Below are 14,044 nucleotides of genomic sequence, written 5' to 3'. Positions count from 1 at the left end.
TACATTGAGCTTATCATATCTTATCATTTGGTAGTGTGTTGATTATATTGGTACATATCGGCTTGTGTAAGAAGCATTTCTGTGTACGTAAATTTTTGTTGGAATTGGTGTGATCCCAAGAGGGGGCGTGAATTGGGTCTTAAAAAAAAAAAATTCAACTAATTTAAACATTTCACCGATTCACCACGTATCATATCCCATTCAACATATGCACGTGTATGAAAAATGAGTTTAACACTAAAAGCAAGCTTAGACGTATGCAATATCTTATTTAAATCAAATGTGTGTATGCAAATAATTAAGACATTAAATAAACATTCATACACATAGTGAAATTAAAGTATAGGAATTTAAATAAGATAGAGAGAACGACACCGAATTTGTTATCGAGGTTCGGCCAAACTAGCTTACATCCCTACCTTGGGCATACCTCCCAAGGATTCCACTAAACCTACTCACTTCAATGGGCAGAGCAGAAGCCATTTATATCCTCTCCTTACCGGGTGAGGAAAATCCCAATTCAATTTCTCAGGTTGAACCCAACCGGTCTCACTTACGAGACTGAGACTCCCCAGTTCAATTACAGGTTGAACCCAACTGGTCTCATTTACGGGGATGAGACTCCCTAATTCAATTAACGGGATGAACTCAATCATACAATAAAACATTTTGTACATATAATAATGCTTCTAAAATACAAGCATAAATATACACAATAAAGTTCTAAAATGTATGCACTCTCTTATGATACGATTTGAGCTCAGTAGAGTAAAGGGTGCGTTTTCTAAATAATCAATGCAAAAAAATATGTATGAAAATATGAGTATTATGTTCTCCTATAAATATTTTTGCAAATAAAGAACATTTGGAGAATCTAGGAATTTAAACTCAATAAAATATTTGTGCTTTAAATAATTTCTCCCAAAATATTTATCAACTAAATAACCAAGAGAAATGCAAGCAATATGCTCGAAAATTTATTTTCAAAAGATAAATAACAAGTGAGAGTATATGCATGTAAATACAAATAAAATGCTCAAAATAAAATACTCTCTTTAAAAATGATTTGGAGATAAATAAGTGAAAGAGAGTTGGAGAGATTTGTTTAAAATATTTTGCTCCAAAAGAATGATTTAAACAATAAAAAAATATTTTGGTGGAACTTTGATTAACAATGGATTAGAGAAAGGATTTGGGTTAGTCAAAATTACTAATCAAAGCAAATGAAGGGGTATTTATAGATTTTCTAAAAATTATGATCGTTAGGGACACGGAGGTCTTTTTAGAAAAAATTAATGATGTTTAATTAAAAATAACCTCGTTTATCGGCAGTAAAAAATTCAACAACCCGAGAGGCTTGGTCTACTGTACATAAGGATCGGTTGACCGAGTGGCGGGGTTCGGTCGACCGAGAGAAATTTGAATTGGAAGGCTAGTCGACCAGACTTGCAAGGTTCAAGTGCGATTTTCCAATTCCACGTGGTTCAATCGACTAAATCAATTTGAACTAGGTGGTTCGATCGACCTAGCGGTTGGCAATTCCCATGTGGGGGTTCGGTCGATTTGGTCGTTGTCCATTTAATTCTGGTTGGTCAACTGGGAGGTCAATTTGTTGACCCAGGGAAGTTCGGTTGACCAGGTCTTACCTATATACTTTTGGTCGGTTGACCGAGCTGTCAACATTTTGACTCGATGGGGGTTCGGTCAACCGAACATGCCATCCTTGGGCATTTCAGTCTTTTTTCCTTTATTAAATTGTCCCTAATTATATAATATTTATTTTCAAGACTATGGGGACATTTTTATGCAATATTTAGGATCCTAAGGTTAGTCGGTCCCTATGGTCATTCTACAGTCATCTGAGCATTTAAAACATATCATGCAAGATGTATGCATTATTACAGACCAAATATAAAAATAAATGCATATACAAATAAAAAAAAATTTCTTATTTATTTTCTTTACTCTTAAATCTTCATGGAAAACACCAGGAGAGTGTGAGCTTTATGTTCTTGCTGGCATCCATTTTTTGGTATCTTACGTTCGTGTTGAAATGAAAACATGTTCACACACTAAATGTACATATAAGATACTGATGGCTTTCTCAGCATCAAAATAGGAATCAGACTCAAAAATTTAATATATTTATATTCGTTGAAATCCAGACATGGGCTTGAAGAGGGAGACTAGCCCTATTGAATAGTTTCGGATTGACTTAGATCCTATTAGGAAATTTAAGTACACCATCCTGGTAAGGTATAGGTTGAGGTTAGTCCCGCTAATTGACCTGGTTGTAAACGGTGCTGCTCCACCCGTTAAGTGAGTCATAGTGGAATTCTTGTGCTAGAGAGCTAAGGTGGGGACGTAGGCATTTTGGCTTAACCCCGATAACATTTCTTGTGCATGCTTTTAATTTCCGCATTTTAAATTCCAGCACATAAATGTTTATATTTTACTATTGTGAATGATTGGCTTTATAATTGCATAAATAGACCCTATTAGGTTAGTAAACTTATGACAAAATTTTAAATACCCAATTCACCCCCACCCTTGGGAATACATTAAAGCCAACAAATTTCTTAACCACTATGCTTCTTTACCTTATAAAGCCAATGCCACAAATTTATATCCATTGTTGAATGTGTAATATGCGTTTGTTTCTTAAAAGCCTACGAAATTGTTCTCCTCCTAGTGTAACACCCAACTATATATAGGCTTATTACTACTTATACTAGTCGTTTAACTAGCATTAGTATAAGCTTTTAGTGCTCTAGGAAATTGGTTATAAAATAATCCTGAAGTAATTTTATTTTTAAGATAACCAAGGATGCTTCAAATTCCTTTCCAATGACTAGCACTAGGATTACTTGTGTATCTAGAAAGTTTTCAAATTGCAAATTGTTAAAAAATATGTTTGTTTTTCTTTATTTATTGTGAGTTTTATCACAGTCATTGGATAGTCTCTAAATCCAATGGTTGTGTGGTGTCATATAAATGTTTGTAAGCCATGAGAAAATATAGGTATTGCTTGTCATTTTGTGCAAGGAGAGCTCGAGAGGGGTTCTATGTAGCAAGAACTTTTCTTCAATGGGTTGAAGGTGAAGGGGTGTATAGAGGATTTGGGATCGAGGAGAGACTGATCAGATCTTATACTACCATCATTTCATGGTGAATTTTTCTCCAAGTGCACGCTTCATGGAAATAGGCAACCTTGCTGAACCACGTAAAATCCCTCGTCTCCATTTTTTGGTGAATATTCTTTGAGTGATTTATTTTTTTGATTGGAAGATTAAAATTGCTACACGTCAACAAGTGGTATCAGAGCACGATTTCGATTGGGTGCAGATCTGTTAGATCAAATCAAAAGAAATTTTTTGGATCTGAAGTTTTTTCGTGAGAGTGCTCAAGATCAGAGCGGTTCGTTCAGATCAGATTGAGGTATGCAAAGATTCAGATCAGAAGCCGAAAAATTATTTTGGAATTTTTTAATGGAAGGAGGATCATTTTTCAATTAAAGGTGTGAAAATAAAAATTTTTCACAGATGAAGAACATGATGAACAGTGCTAGAATTGGGTGACAGACCAGAATTCAGAATCGGTCAAAGCGCAGGTTGAGGCGCGGATCCTCCGCATGGAGCTCTGACGTCACTCTGATGTAGAAGTTGATGCAAGCATCGTTGCTAACGTCATCCTGACAGGTGCTGACGTCAGAGGAGAGAAGAAAAAAAAATAATTTTTTTTTTTAAATGGCTAGTACTTCGACGACCAAGTTCGAGGTGGAGCCCTTTAATGGGAAAACACTATGAAGGATGTGTTGGTCCAACAGAGATTGATTAAGGCACTGTATGAGAAAGACAATAAGCCAGAGACCATGTTAGATGATCAGTAGGAGGAGTTGGAAATGAAAGTGGTAAGTACCATTCGCTTAAGTTTAGCTCTGGAAATTAAATACAGTGTGTTGAATGAAACATCACTAGCTGAGCTTTGGAAAAAATTGGAGAATATTTATATATCCAAGTCCCTAGTTAATAGACTATATTTGAAGAAACAGTTGTATCATTTTAGGATAATTAAGGGGACAGAAGTTAGAGACCACCTCAATTATTTCAATAAGATAATTACGCAGTTGCTACGTATTGAGGTAAAAATTGAGGAGGAAGATAAAGCACTGATTTTGTTGTATCCGCTTCCCAGATCACTTGATACTTTGAAAACCACACAAATGCAAGGTAAGGAGGCTCTTATAGTTGATGAGGTGACTACTACCATTTTGGAGAGTGAGAATTTTTACAAACCAAATCATCCAGGACATGGAGAAGGGTTGGGGGCTAAGGGTGAGTCTAGTCAATAAGGGGGCATGAGTTCTAGTAGGGGTAATTGGAATTGAGAAAAATCTCGATCTAAGTCCAGGGGTAAGAGTGGGAAATGGAGGATTGGTTGTTTTTATTGTGAGAAAGAAAGGCATATGAAGATGGACTGTCTAAGGAGGAAAAGAGATTTAAAGGAAACAAACAGGAAGAAAAATGAGCAGACTACTATAGTGGAGAGCACTGTATCAGTTTTTGATGGGGATCTTTTGGCTATTACTATAGGTTCCAATTACTTAGCCTGTGATGACTTATTTAATTTCCATATTTTTTTTCCCAAATTACAAAATCACAACCCTCAACTCAGCAGATCATAATCCACCTGGACCCGTGGGTACCAGGGATACATCAGAATACATAACGGAAGCCTAAGCAGCAGGAAACATACAATCACGGTATTATCAATACGAAAACATCCATCACATTACCATAAATACCAGAGTCACTATATCCATTGTATTTCAGTATATACATCTCAAAAACAAGATCTAGGGACATTTCCCACAAAATCCAATTGTCCCTACTAAAACTTACCCTTCAAAGAGGGCAGAGAAACAGCACTAGATCAGCGGGGCTTTTCTAGCTCTCCTATCTGGGGCTCCTAAAAAGTTTATATAATTTTGAGGTGAGACACCTCTCAGTAAGGAAAATAAACTAATATCATTGTGTGGCAACATAAGTATTCCATGTTATACATATACCATACATAATATATTCAGTAATTGTTTTGTCAAATCTAGGAAAACATATATATCATCAAAACATGGCAGAACATACTACATTTTCATTAACATATTTCATCTCATATAATAATAATACAAAAACATTCCTGGTAGGTTAGCTGGCTCTTGTAATGTATTACCCCCACATGACTGGGTTGTGTGGCCAGAAGGCGAGACCTGACTATGGTTGGCCGACCACTGACAAGTCAAAAGTATAGTCTGTAAGTCTGATGGGTCTGCCAGACCTGGTCCGTACACCAGGGGTGCTCACACACTTCTTAAAAATCACATCGACCATCCAATCTCACACCACTCCATACAGTGGCATTAGCACAGATATCATGATCATGATGACCATGGACAGCAACGGTACCGTGCAAGTGCTAGTCTAGACCAAGTCAACCAGGTTATGATATCATATAACATATATTGAAACTATGATACATGGATATTTCATATCGTTAATTATCAAATTAATCATATCATTTTGCATATATACGTATATCATGAAAATCATTGGCCCATATGTCGGTATTACACATTTTACCATAGCTCAGCCCATACGCTGGCAAATCATATCATAGCACAACCCGTATGCTGGCAAATCACATCCATAGCTCAACCCGTACGTTGGCAAATCATATACATAGCTCAGCCCATACGCTGGCAAATCACATCCATAACACCGCCCGTATGCCAGCAAAATATATCCATAGCTCAGCTCGTACGCTGGCAAATCATACACATAGCACGGCCCGTACGCCAGCAAAACATATAAAAATCTCCGCCCGTATGCCGGTTTTTCATTATAAAAATATGTATCATTAACGCACACCTAGAAAACAGTATTTCATAACAATTTCTACTCATGCCACACTAACAGGTTTTTCGCATATTCAACGTACCATCATTTTCAACAGTATTTTTCCAAATATATAAATCATATATAAATATATTTATTTTCTGAAATCGAATGCTATAACAATATATATATTTTCATAAAATACTATCTTAGTTTATCCCCTTACCTGATTCTTGAAAAGCCCTAAGAAAATTTGTCCCACACTCGAAGGGTTTCCAACTCAACACCCTGGAAACAACATTCCCCAAAACTAAAGTTCAGTATTTCTACGTGTATAACACTTCCTACAACTGTCAAATAACCAAATACTGAGTAGAAAGTCTTACCCTAGACTTGGGATGGTATCCAACTCAGCCTCACCGACGATCCGCTCCGGTAGACTTGCAGAGAACTTTCCCAAGAGCGTCGTGGTGGCTTCAGATCGTCGAACCGACGGAAATCTAGCCCAAAATCTTAGTGAGAAGGAGGAGAAACCGTATGAGGAGAGAGAGAGAGAGAGAGAGAGAGATTCAGCGCAAGAAAATGACTGAAAATTCTTGTTTAACCCTATTTATACTTCGGGATTCGTCGATGAGCCACGTCACCTCGTTGATGAGTCTTATAGAAAGTTCGTCGACGAACTTCAACCCTCGTCGACAAATTTCAGGTTTCCACAAATTCTTTCTCGGTATCTTCTCGTCGACGAATCTTGTCCTTGTCGACGAGCTCCTCCTATACCCTCATCAACGGGTCCCCTATGTTCATCGAAGAGGAGCTAAAAAATTCTTCGGGATTGTGCCATCCAAAATGCAATGTCGTCGACGAAGTTGACTACCTACTTCTGTTCCTATTTCCATTTTCCTTTCTTTTATTATATAAATACCATTATTCTTCGGGTCGTTACATAGTCGATACCTGTACTTTGCATTCGACATGCTCATATCATATGTGTCCATACAGGGACTGTTTTGACTCCTCTAAACCAATCTCTAGAGGGACGGTGTTGATGGGTAATGATGCTTCCTGTGGTATTCTTGGTATTGAAACGGTTAGAATCAGGATGTTTCATGGTGTGAATAGAACCATTAGGGATGTAAAGCATATTCCAGATCTGAAAAAGAATCTGATTTCCTTGGGCTCTTTGGACTGTAATGATTTTTATTTTTCAGCTAGGGATGATGTGTTGAAAGTGGTTAGAGGTTCACTGGTAGTAATGAAGGGTCATCTTAGGAACAATTTGTACACTCTAGTGGGTAGCACAGTGACAGGTGGAGCTGCAATTAGTACCTCTTTAGATACAGAAACAGATGATATTACTCTGTCGCATATGAGGCTGGGTCACATGAGTGAGCATGGTTTGCAGGAACTGCACAAGCGAAACTTACTGGTAGGTAATTCTTATTGTAAGCTTAAGTTCTGTAAATACTGTTTGTTTGGTAAACAACACAGGTTGAGTTTCAAAACAGGAAAGCATATGAGCAAGGAGGTGCTGGAGTACATTCATTCAGATGTATGGGGTCCAGTACAGGTACAATATCATAGTGGTGCTATTTATTTTGTCTCATTTATTGATGACTTTTCCAAGAAAGTCTGGGTGTATTTTATGAAGCACATGAGTGAGGTATTCAGTGAGTTCAGGGAATAAAAAGCTCAGGTAGAGAAGCAAACAGGGAAACAGGTGAAGTTTCTGAGATTTGACAATGGACCGGAGTATAAAAATAGCCAATTCATTGACTTCTGTAAGGAAAAGGGGATCACTAGGCACTATACAGTTCTGAATGGGCCATAGGTGGCTGAAAGGATGCACAGAACATTACTAGAGAGGGCAAGGTGTATGAGGATTCAGGTTAATCTGCCTAAGTCATTCTAGGCAGAAGCAGTGAGTATGACATGCTACCTGGTAAACAAGTCTCCTTCTGCAACTATTAACGCAAAGGTTCCTGAGGAGGTATGGACAGGTAAGACAACAAATTACTCTGTGTTGAGAATATATGGTTGTCCATCATATGTGCATGTGCAGGGATAGGATAGATCAAAGTTGGACTCTAAGTCCAAACTGTGCGTATTTCTTGGTTTCCAAGAAGAAGTGAAGGGATACTAGTTGTGGGTCCCTATAGCACGGAAGGTGGTGATTAATAGGGATGTGGTCTTCGATGAGGAAGCCATGTTGAAGGAGAATGCTGATAAGAAGGTGGAGTTTGATTCAGTGGGAGTACCTATTGGAGCTGGACAGTATTCAGAATTCAGGTATGAGTAATACTCAGACTAAAATTGTTGATTTTGTTGCACAAGATACAATGAGACAAACTACAGTTCCTCATGAAATTCCTCAGACAGGTGATAGACATGATTCTGCAAGGCTAGCCACGGGCAGAGAAAGGAGGAATGTTAAGCCTCTAGTTAGGTATGAGTTTGAGGACTTAGTTGCATTTGCTCTGACTACTAGTAGTGAAGATCCTTTAGATTTTCTTGAAGCAGTTCGGAGTTTTGAAATAGACAGTGCGCTTAGAGCCATGGTTGAGGAGATGGAGTCCCTTTATAAGAATGGCACTTGAGTGTTGGTTCAGAAGCCCGAGGACAGGAAGTTGATTGACTGTAAGTGGGTTTTCAAAAAGAAAAGAACCTACTTTAGAATCAGAAGGGATAAAAATAAGGCCACGTTAGTAGCAAAAGGATACAAATAGGAAGAAAGTATTGATTATAATGAAATCTTTTCTCCTGTTGTTAAGCATGCTTCTATTAGATCCTTGTTAGCATTGGTTGCCATGCTTCATTTAGATCTGGAACAAATGGATGTAAAGATAGTTTTCCTTCATGGTGAGTTGGAGGAAGATATCTTTATGGAGCAACTGGAGGGCTTTGTGGAACAAGGTAAAGAACACCTGGTATGTAAGTTGAATATGCCTTTTATGGTTTAAAACAATCCTCTAGGCAGTGGTATAAGAGGTTTGATTCTTATATGTTGAGGATTGGGTATATTAGAAGCAGTTATGACATTTGTGTTTACTTCAGATTGCTTAATAGTCAATTCATAGCTTTTGACCAACAAGAGTGGTCAAGATAGCCATTGAAGTGGTAGAATTAGGGCCAAATTCATTCACAAATTTCTTGAGTCAATATTTGATGCTAGGTTAAGCCTCATAATTGGTGAGGTGATAAATGTCTTTAAAAGGGGGAGTGGAAATCTTTGGCACGTGACTCGCCCACATTGTTCATTTGGAATATAAGAGTATTTATGGGTTCATAGTTAAATAATTTAGAGCCAAATTAAGCCCTTAGCTCTCTAAATATCTTTGTGAACAACTCAACTATTATGAGATGTAGGAAAGTGGTCAATTAAATCAAGTTCTTGAAAAAGGTAGTGCATATGAAAAGGGCATTGCTTGAGAAAGGCCAAACTAGTAAGTGCAGTAATGAAAATATATTATATATTTCAACTCCACACTTGTTGTTCCTTAGGCAATAAAGATGCTATTGATCAAAATGCTCATCCACATAGCAAGATTGTAATCTCAAAGCCAACATGGATCATTAAGAGGGAGAAAACAAGAGATTTTAATACTTTTGGTCTCTATAGAACATAACCTTGAGAAGTTCTCTCAAAGTTAGAAATAAAATAGAGCAAGAAAGGAGGAGCTAGCAATAGGAAGAGGCAAAAAATTTATTGATGAGGGGTGGTGGGTTTCCTCACGAGCTCCAAAAAATAGTTATATAACAACATGTTATATATAGAAGGTTTTCTATGAAACTAAAGAGTTTCTCACCATTAGAAGGGAAGACCAAACCACAAAAATCCTCGATGTACATAGGAAATGACTTGAGGCCCTAATGCTAGCTTCCTTCTGTTAGCCAAGTATGTGATCACATTTAAATAGAAATGGTCATTTTGTTCCACCAAGGTGATTGCTAACCCTATTACATTTCTTATGACCTAGTTATGGAGTGAAAAAATATGGCAAGGTTCCCTAATTGTTGGAAGGAGTGTAAGTAGGGGCATGGTTATGTAGACCTCTTCTTCATAGGATCAAATATTAAACAAAGTTGGATAAATATTGCCAAACGTCATGATAAATGCATTGGCACTTATAGCCTATAATATGCTTGTTACACTAAAAAAAAAAAAGTTGTAGCAAGAACTCAACTTAGGATAGCTAGAGGACTATAAAAATATACTCATTCCATAAGTTGTCAATTTCCTAAACTTAGTCAAATCGCTAAACATTAATTTATAAGGATGCCTATCGACGAACACATGGAGTTGCCACTTTTTAAAATGTTTGTATTACGATTATCACATTTGACAGTAGGATCTTATAATAATGTTTTGGGATTAGTTTCCCAAATAGATAGACTACATGATCAAAAATCATTGGGACAAGGATGCCATTGCCACCTTGAGGAAAGGAAATTTCATAAGATTCTTGTCTAGGTTCTCTAGTGACATAATTCTCGACCTTGTTTTTTGCCTACATATCAATGACATTGACTGCCATAACCTTATTTTCGCTCTTGTGAATAAAGGGCTTTGGCTTTGGCTATTAGAGGATAGCTTCCTTCTTATCCATTTCTATAGTGCTTATACCAAGGATGAAAATAAGAGCAAAGGAAAGGAAACCCTATTGAGAGAGAGAGAGAGAGAGAGAGAGAGAGAGAGAGAGAGAGAGAGAGAGAGAGAGAGAGAGAGAGAGAGAGAGTTTTGAGAATTATTAAACTAAAAAAGGAGGTGTATTAGACAGTTCCTCAGATAATGATAAGAGTCACTAAGCATCACTTAAGAGGAAAAGATAAATTGGCAAGAAGTAATAAAGGGTGAACATAGAAAAGGGAACTTTGTAGCAAGAAAGAGGGAGCCCTATATATTAACTATGAAGTAGAAGGTTGAAGATGACCATTTTATACCTACTTGTTGTCAATTTAGTATCCTCAAAATAGGAATAAGCAGGGTCATTGTGGTTGACATTATACAAGTCTACTGTTTCAAATATGCATAATTACTAGCAACTAGCTTAGCCCTACTATTTTAAAATAAGATGATTGATGATAGTTAGACAAATCACACATGTAAAATTGGCAACCAAACATTACATGCTTTGTTAAACACATTTCTACTCGTACATTCGTCTTCAAACATTTCATTGACAAGATGTAGGGGACATGGTTGTTGGCACAAAACAATCAATGACCTTGACATAGATGCCTTGACGAATGTGCTCTATGGAGAGAGCCTGACCACTCAACCAACATCTATTAAGTTAGCTTGATATCAAAATTGACTTGTTTAAAAGCTTTGTTAGAAAATATCCCCTTCAAAATTAAGGAAAAGAGGTAAGGCAAACAAAATTAAGATTTTTAAATAGGATAACGAATAGAAGTGATTAAAGATCAAGACTCCTGAACTTTTTTTCATGACATCCCTTGCTTAAAAGATTAAACCATGATTTATTAGATATTGAATATTTATCAATTGGAAGATTTAGTTCTTATTAAGTTGGACAAAAAGTAAGTGTCCACCCATTTAAATAGGATGGATGGAATGTAGCGAGGAGATTTCCCCAAATCGATAATGATATATTTTTTATCTCAACCCCTTAAATAAGACTTGGTTCACAAAATATTTATTCTTGTAAATAAAACATACATAATTTAAGGATTTCATAGCTTATATAAGAAATTGCATTATCATCAAAAAGTAAATGACAATAAAAAATATTTTTATGAATCTGTAACAAAAAATAGATAAGGAATTAATATGAGGATGTCTATTCATATCATGTTCCATGTTTGATGTGATAATATAATTTTTTGCAAAAGTTACCTCCTTTATAAATTTTTATATATTTTTATTATTTTTTTTCATTCTCATTTGATTCCATTTTATTCCAAAGAATTGAGATTCCATAAATTAAACCTAACCACAAGAGTCATTTGGTCTTTATTGCAAAAAATTATGAAAAAAAATACCAAAAAAGAAAACTAAAAATCAGAAACAAAAATAATAAACTGAAAGTGCATAAATTGAATTATTTGAAGCACAAAAGTTAGTTTTGATGTAGAAGTACAAATTGTCAAAATAATTAAACCTAAATAATTAAAAATCATACAATCTACTTTGTATTTTTTTTTTTTTTAAATAGTTGAAAATGAACAACAAAAAATGAAAAATAAAAAAACTAAGGTAAACAAATGTGCTGTCATAATTTATTTTTTTCAACATATTGAAATGAAAACAAAAAACAAAAACAATAAATGATACAAAGAAGCCCCTTAATTACCAAATACTCCCTAGCCCACAACCATCTTCTTCCTTTTCCTCCTTACATTAGTGAAATTCTTTTCTTATCTTGTTCTTTCAGATTTTCTTCATAGGCTTTCTTTCTCCTTTATTTAATCTCTTCTCTCCCTTCTTGTGTTAATTCTCTCCTTGCATAACAAATCTTCTTCACATTTGTGCTTCCTGTTGTGTTTATACTAATGGCATCTTCCCAATTAGACAACAGTCGTCCATTTTCTGTCTGATATATCTCACAATCTGGACATAGTCCTTGGTTTTTCCTTCCCAATTTTTATATTCCTATCCATTCAATAAAGGGGTTTCTATAAACAATGACCAAGTTTTCTTTAAAATTGCACTAGTAGCAATGTCTTTTCGTATAAAAAGCTATGTCACACCAGAATTCTTAGCTAGATAATTTGACAAATGGTAAATTAAAACTCTCATTGTCCAACTCCAAAATAAAACCCATCGGTATAGGTGAAGCAAATGGACAACCTTTGCACCTAGCAGTGATCACTTCGAGCAAAATCTGAGATTAACTTTGCAATAATCCGGGGCTTCTCGACATGTGGAAGATGACCACAATCTGGCACGCGACGCGTAATGGCATTTGGCAGTTCTGAATATAATCTCTGCACCATGTTAAACAGGAAGGCATCAATTCAACCCTGAATTTAAAATGCTGTAGCACTTTTTAAAGTGCATGTGCATCTGTAGTATTAGACTATGATCTTGCTAAGTAGAATGTCAAAACTCACCACAGCCAGTTTATGGCTGACGATTTGGTCATGCTCGCTTGAGATGACAAGAGTTCTCTGTTTTACCTGTGGAACAAAATATAACAGCTCCAGCTCAATGGAAACAAACAAACATCACGCAACTTGATTACAGTTATGTTTTAGGGAACATGGAATTAGGGCCTTTAAACTGCATCCAGTTTTCGTCCAATTCCAATTTATCAGGAGGGAGCCGTGAGGCCGTTCATGGCCTCCCCCGATTTGGGGTTCTGAGTGATTAATTTAAAAAAAAAAAAAGGCTTTCGCCCAGTTCCGGACAAGTCCAAATCCAAAGCCCCTAATTCTATATTCCCCTTTCCTCTATTAAGTAATCCAATATTTTGAACTATTGTACCTGTGAAAGGTAAGGAATAGCAACTTATACAAAATTAAAATGAAATCAAATAAAAAGAGACAAACAGCCTAATTCTTTAGTATAGGCTCTTCGCACTTCCTTTGATGATTATATGTATGCAAATACTGACGAAAATTACAATTATAATTTCTATTATACCTGTTTTATTTGAGCAGCAACATTGTAGCCCCCACTGAACATAAAATTAACCATTGCATCATTCCATCGAGGCAGTAGACAGTGTAAGCGGCCAATCTAAATGGCAAAATGAGAAATAAGCTGCCATTATATATATCCATGTTGCACTTTATATAAATTTTAAATTAGCCAGTTTGAAATTTTTACATTCATTAGCCTTCAACTTGCAACAGTGAACCATAAAAGACGAGTAATTTATGTGCTCACATTAGTCCAGTCTATGATTGTAGATACTGGCATACCATTGAAAGCCAGAAAACTTGCAAAGAGTCGTACTGGGATACTCTTTAACAATGAAACCTGTTTCAAAGAACAACAATTTCAATTAGTAACTGAAATGGAGGAGTTGCAGCTTGAAGAAGAAGCTGAGCAACCGAGCTTATGTTTGGTTCACGCCTTCACAGAATGGAGTAGAAAATGTAGAGGGATGTAATAATTTGCTAAAAATCACTCCTGCAGAAGTTTGTGTAGTTCCCATCTGACATGGAACAGGATAAGAATAGATATTCCT

General features: G+C 36.2%; 1 protein-coding gene across 1 annotated transcript; it reads right to left on the bottom strand.

The window, feature by feature from the left end:
- Window positions 1-12,570: 12,570 nt before the first annotated feature.
- Window positions 12,571-13,828, bottom strand: LOC131160545 (alpha/beta hydrolase domain-containing protein VTE7-like). Its single transcript, XM_058116347.1, has 4 exons — window positions 13,741-13,828; window positions 13,495-13,590; window positions 12,963-13,028; window positions 12,571-12,836 (listed from the first exon to the last, which is right to left on the bottom strand). The coding sequence occupies exons 1-4, from the start codon at window positions 13,771-13,773 to the stop codon at window positions 12,708-12,710; spliced, it is 324 nt and encodes a 107-aa protein (XP_057972330.1). The 5' UTR covers window positions 13,774-13,828; the 3' UTR covers window positions 12,571-12,707.
- Between the last annotated feature and the right edge of the window lie 216 nt (window positions 13,829-14,044).

The sequence above is a fragment of the Malania oleifera genome, chromosome 1, assembly GCF_029873635.1.
Source record: "Malania oleifera isolate guangnan ecotype guangnan chromosome 1, ASM2987363v1, whole genome shotgun sequence".
Lineage (NCBI taxonomy): Eukaryota > Viridiplantae > Streptophyta > Magnoliopsida > Santalales > Ximeniaceae > Malania > Malania oleifera.
This window is presented reverse-complemented; position numbering and strand designations above follow the sequence as displayed.

What these genes read in the sequence shown, in the direction of transcription:
- LOC131160545 (XM_058116347.1), bottom strand. Translation starts at nt 13,773, where the DNA reads ATGCCAGTATCTACAATCATAGACTGGACTAAT. An exon ending in CAATCATAGACTGGACTAAT is followed by an intron (nt 13,591 to 13,740) that starts GTGAGCACATAA and finishes TTTGCCATTTAG; the next exon opens with ATTGGCCGCTTACACTGTCT. An exon ending in TTGCTGCTCAAATAAAACAG is followed by an intron (nt 13,029 to 13,494) that starts GTATAATAGAAA and finishes TTTGTTCCACAG; the next exon opens with GTAAAACAGAGAACTCTTGT.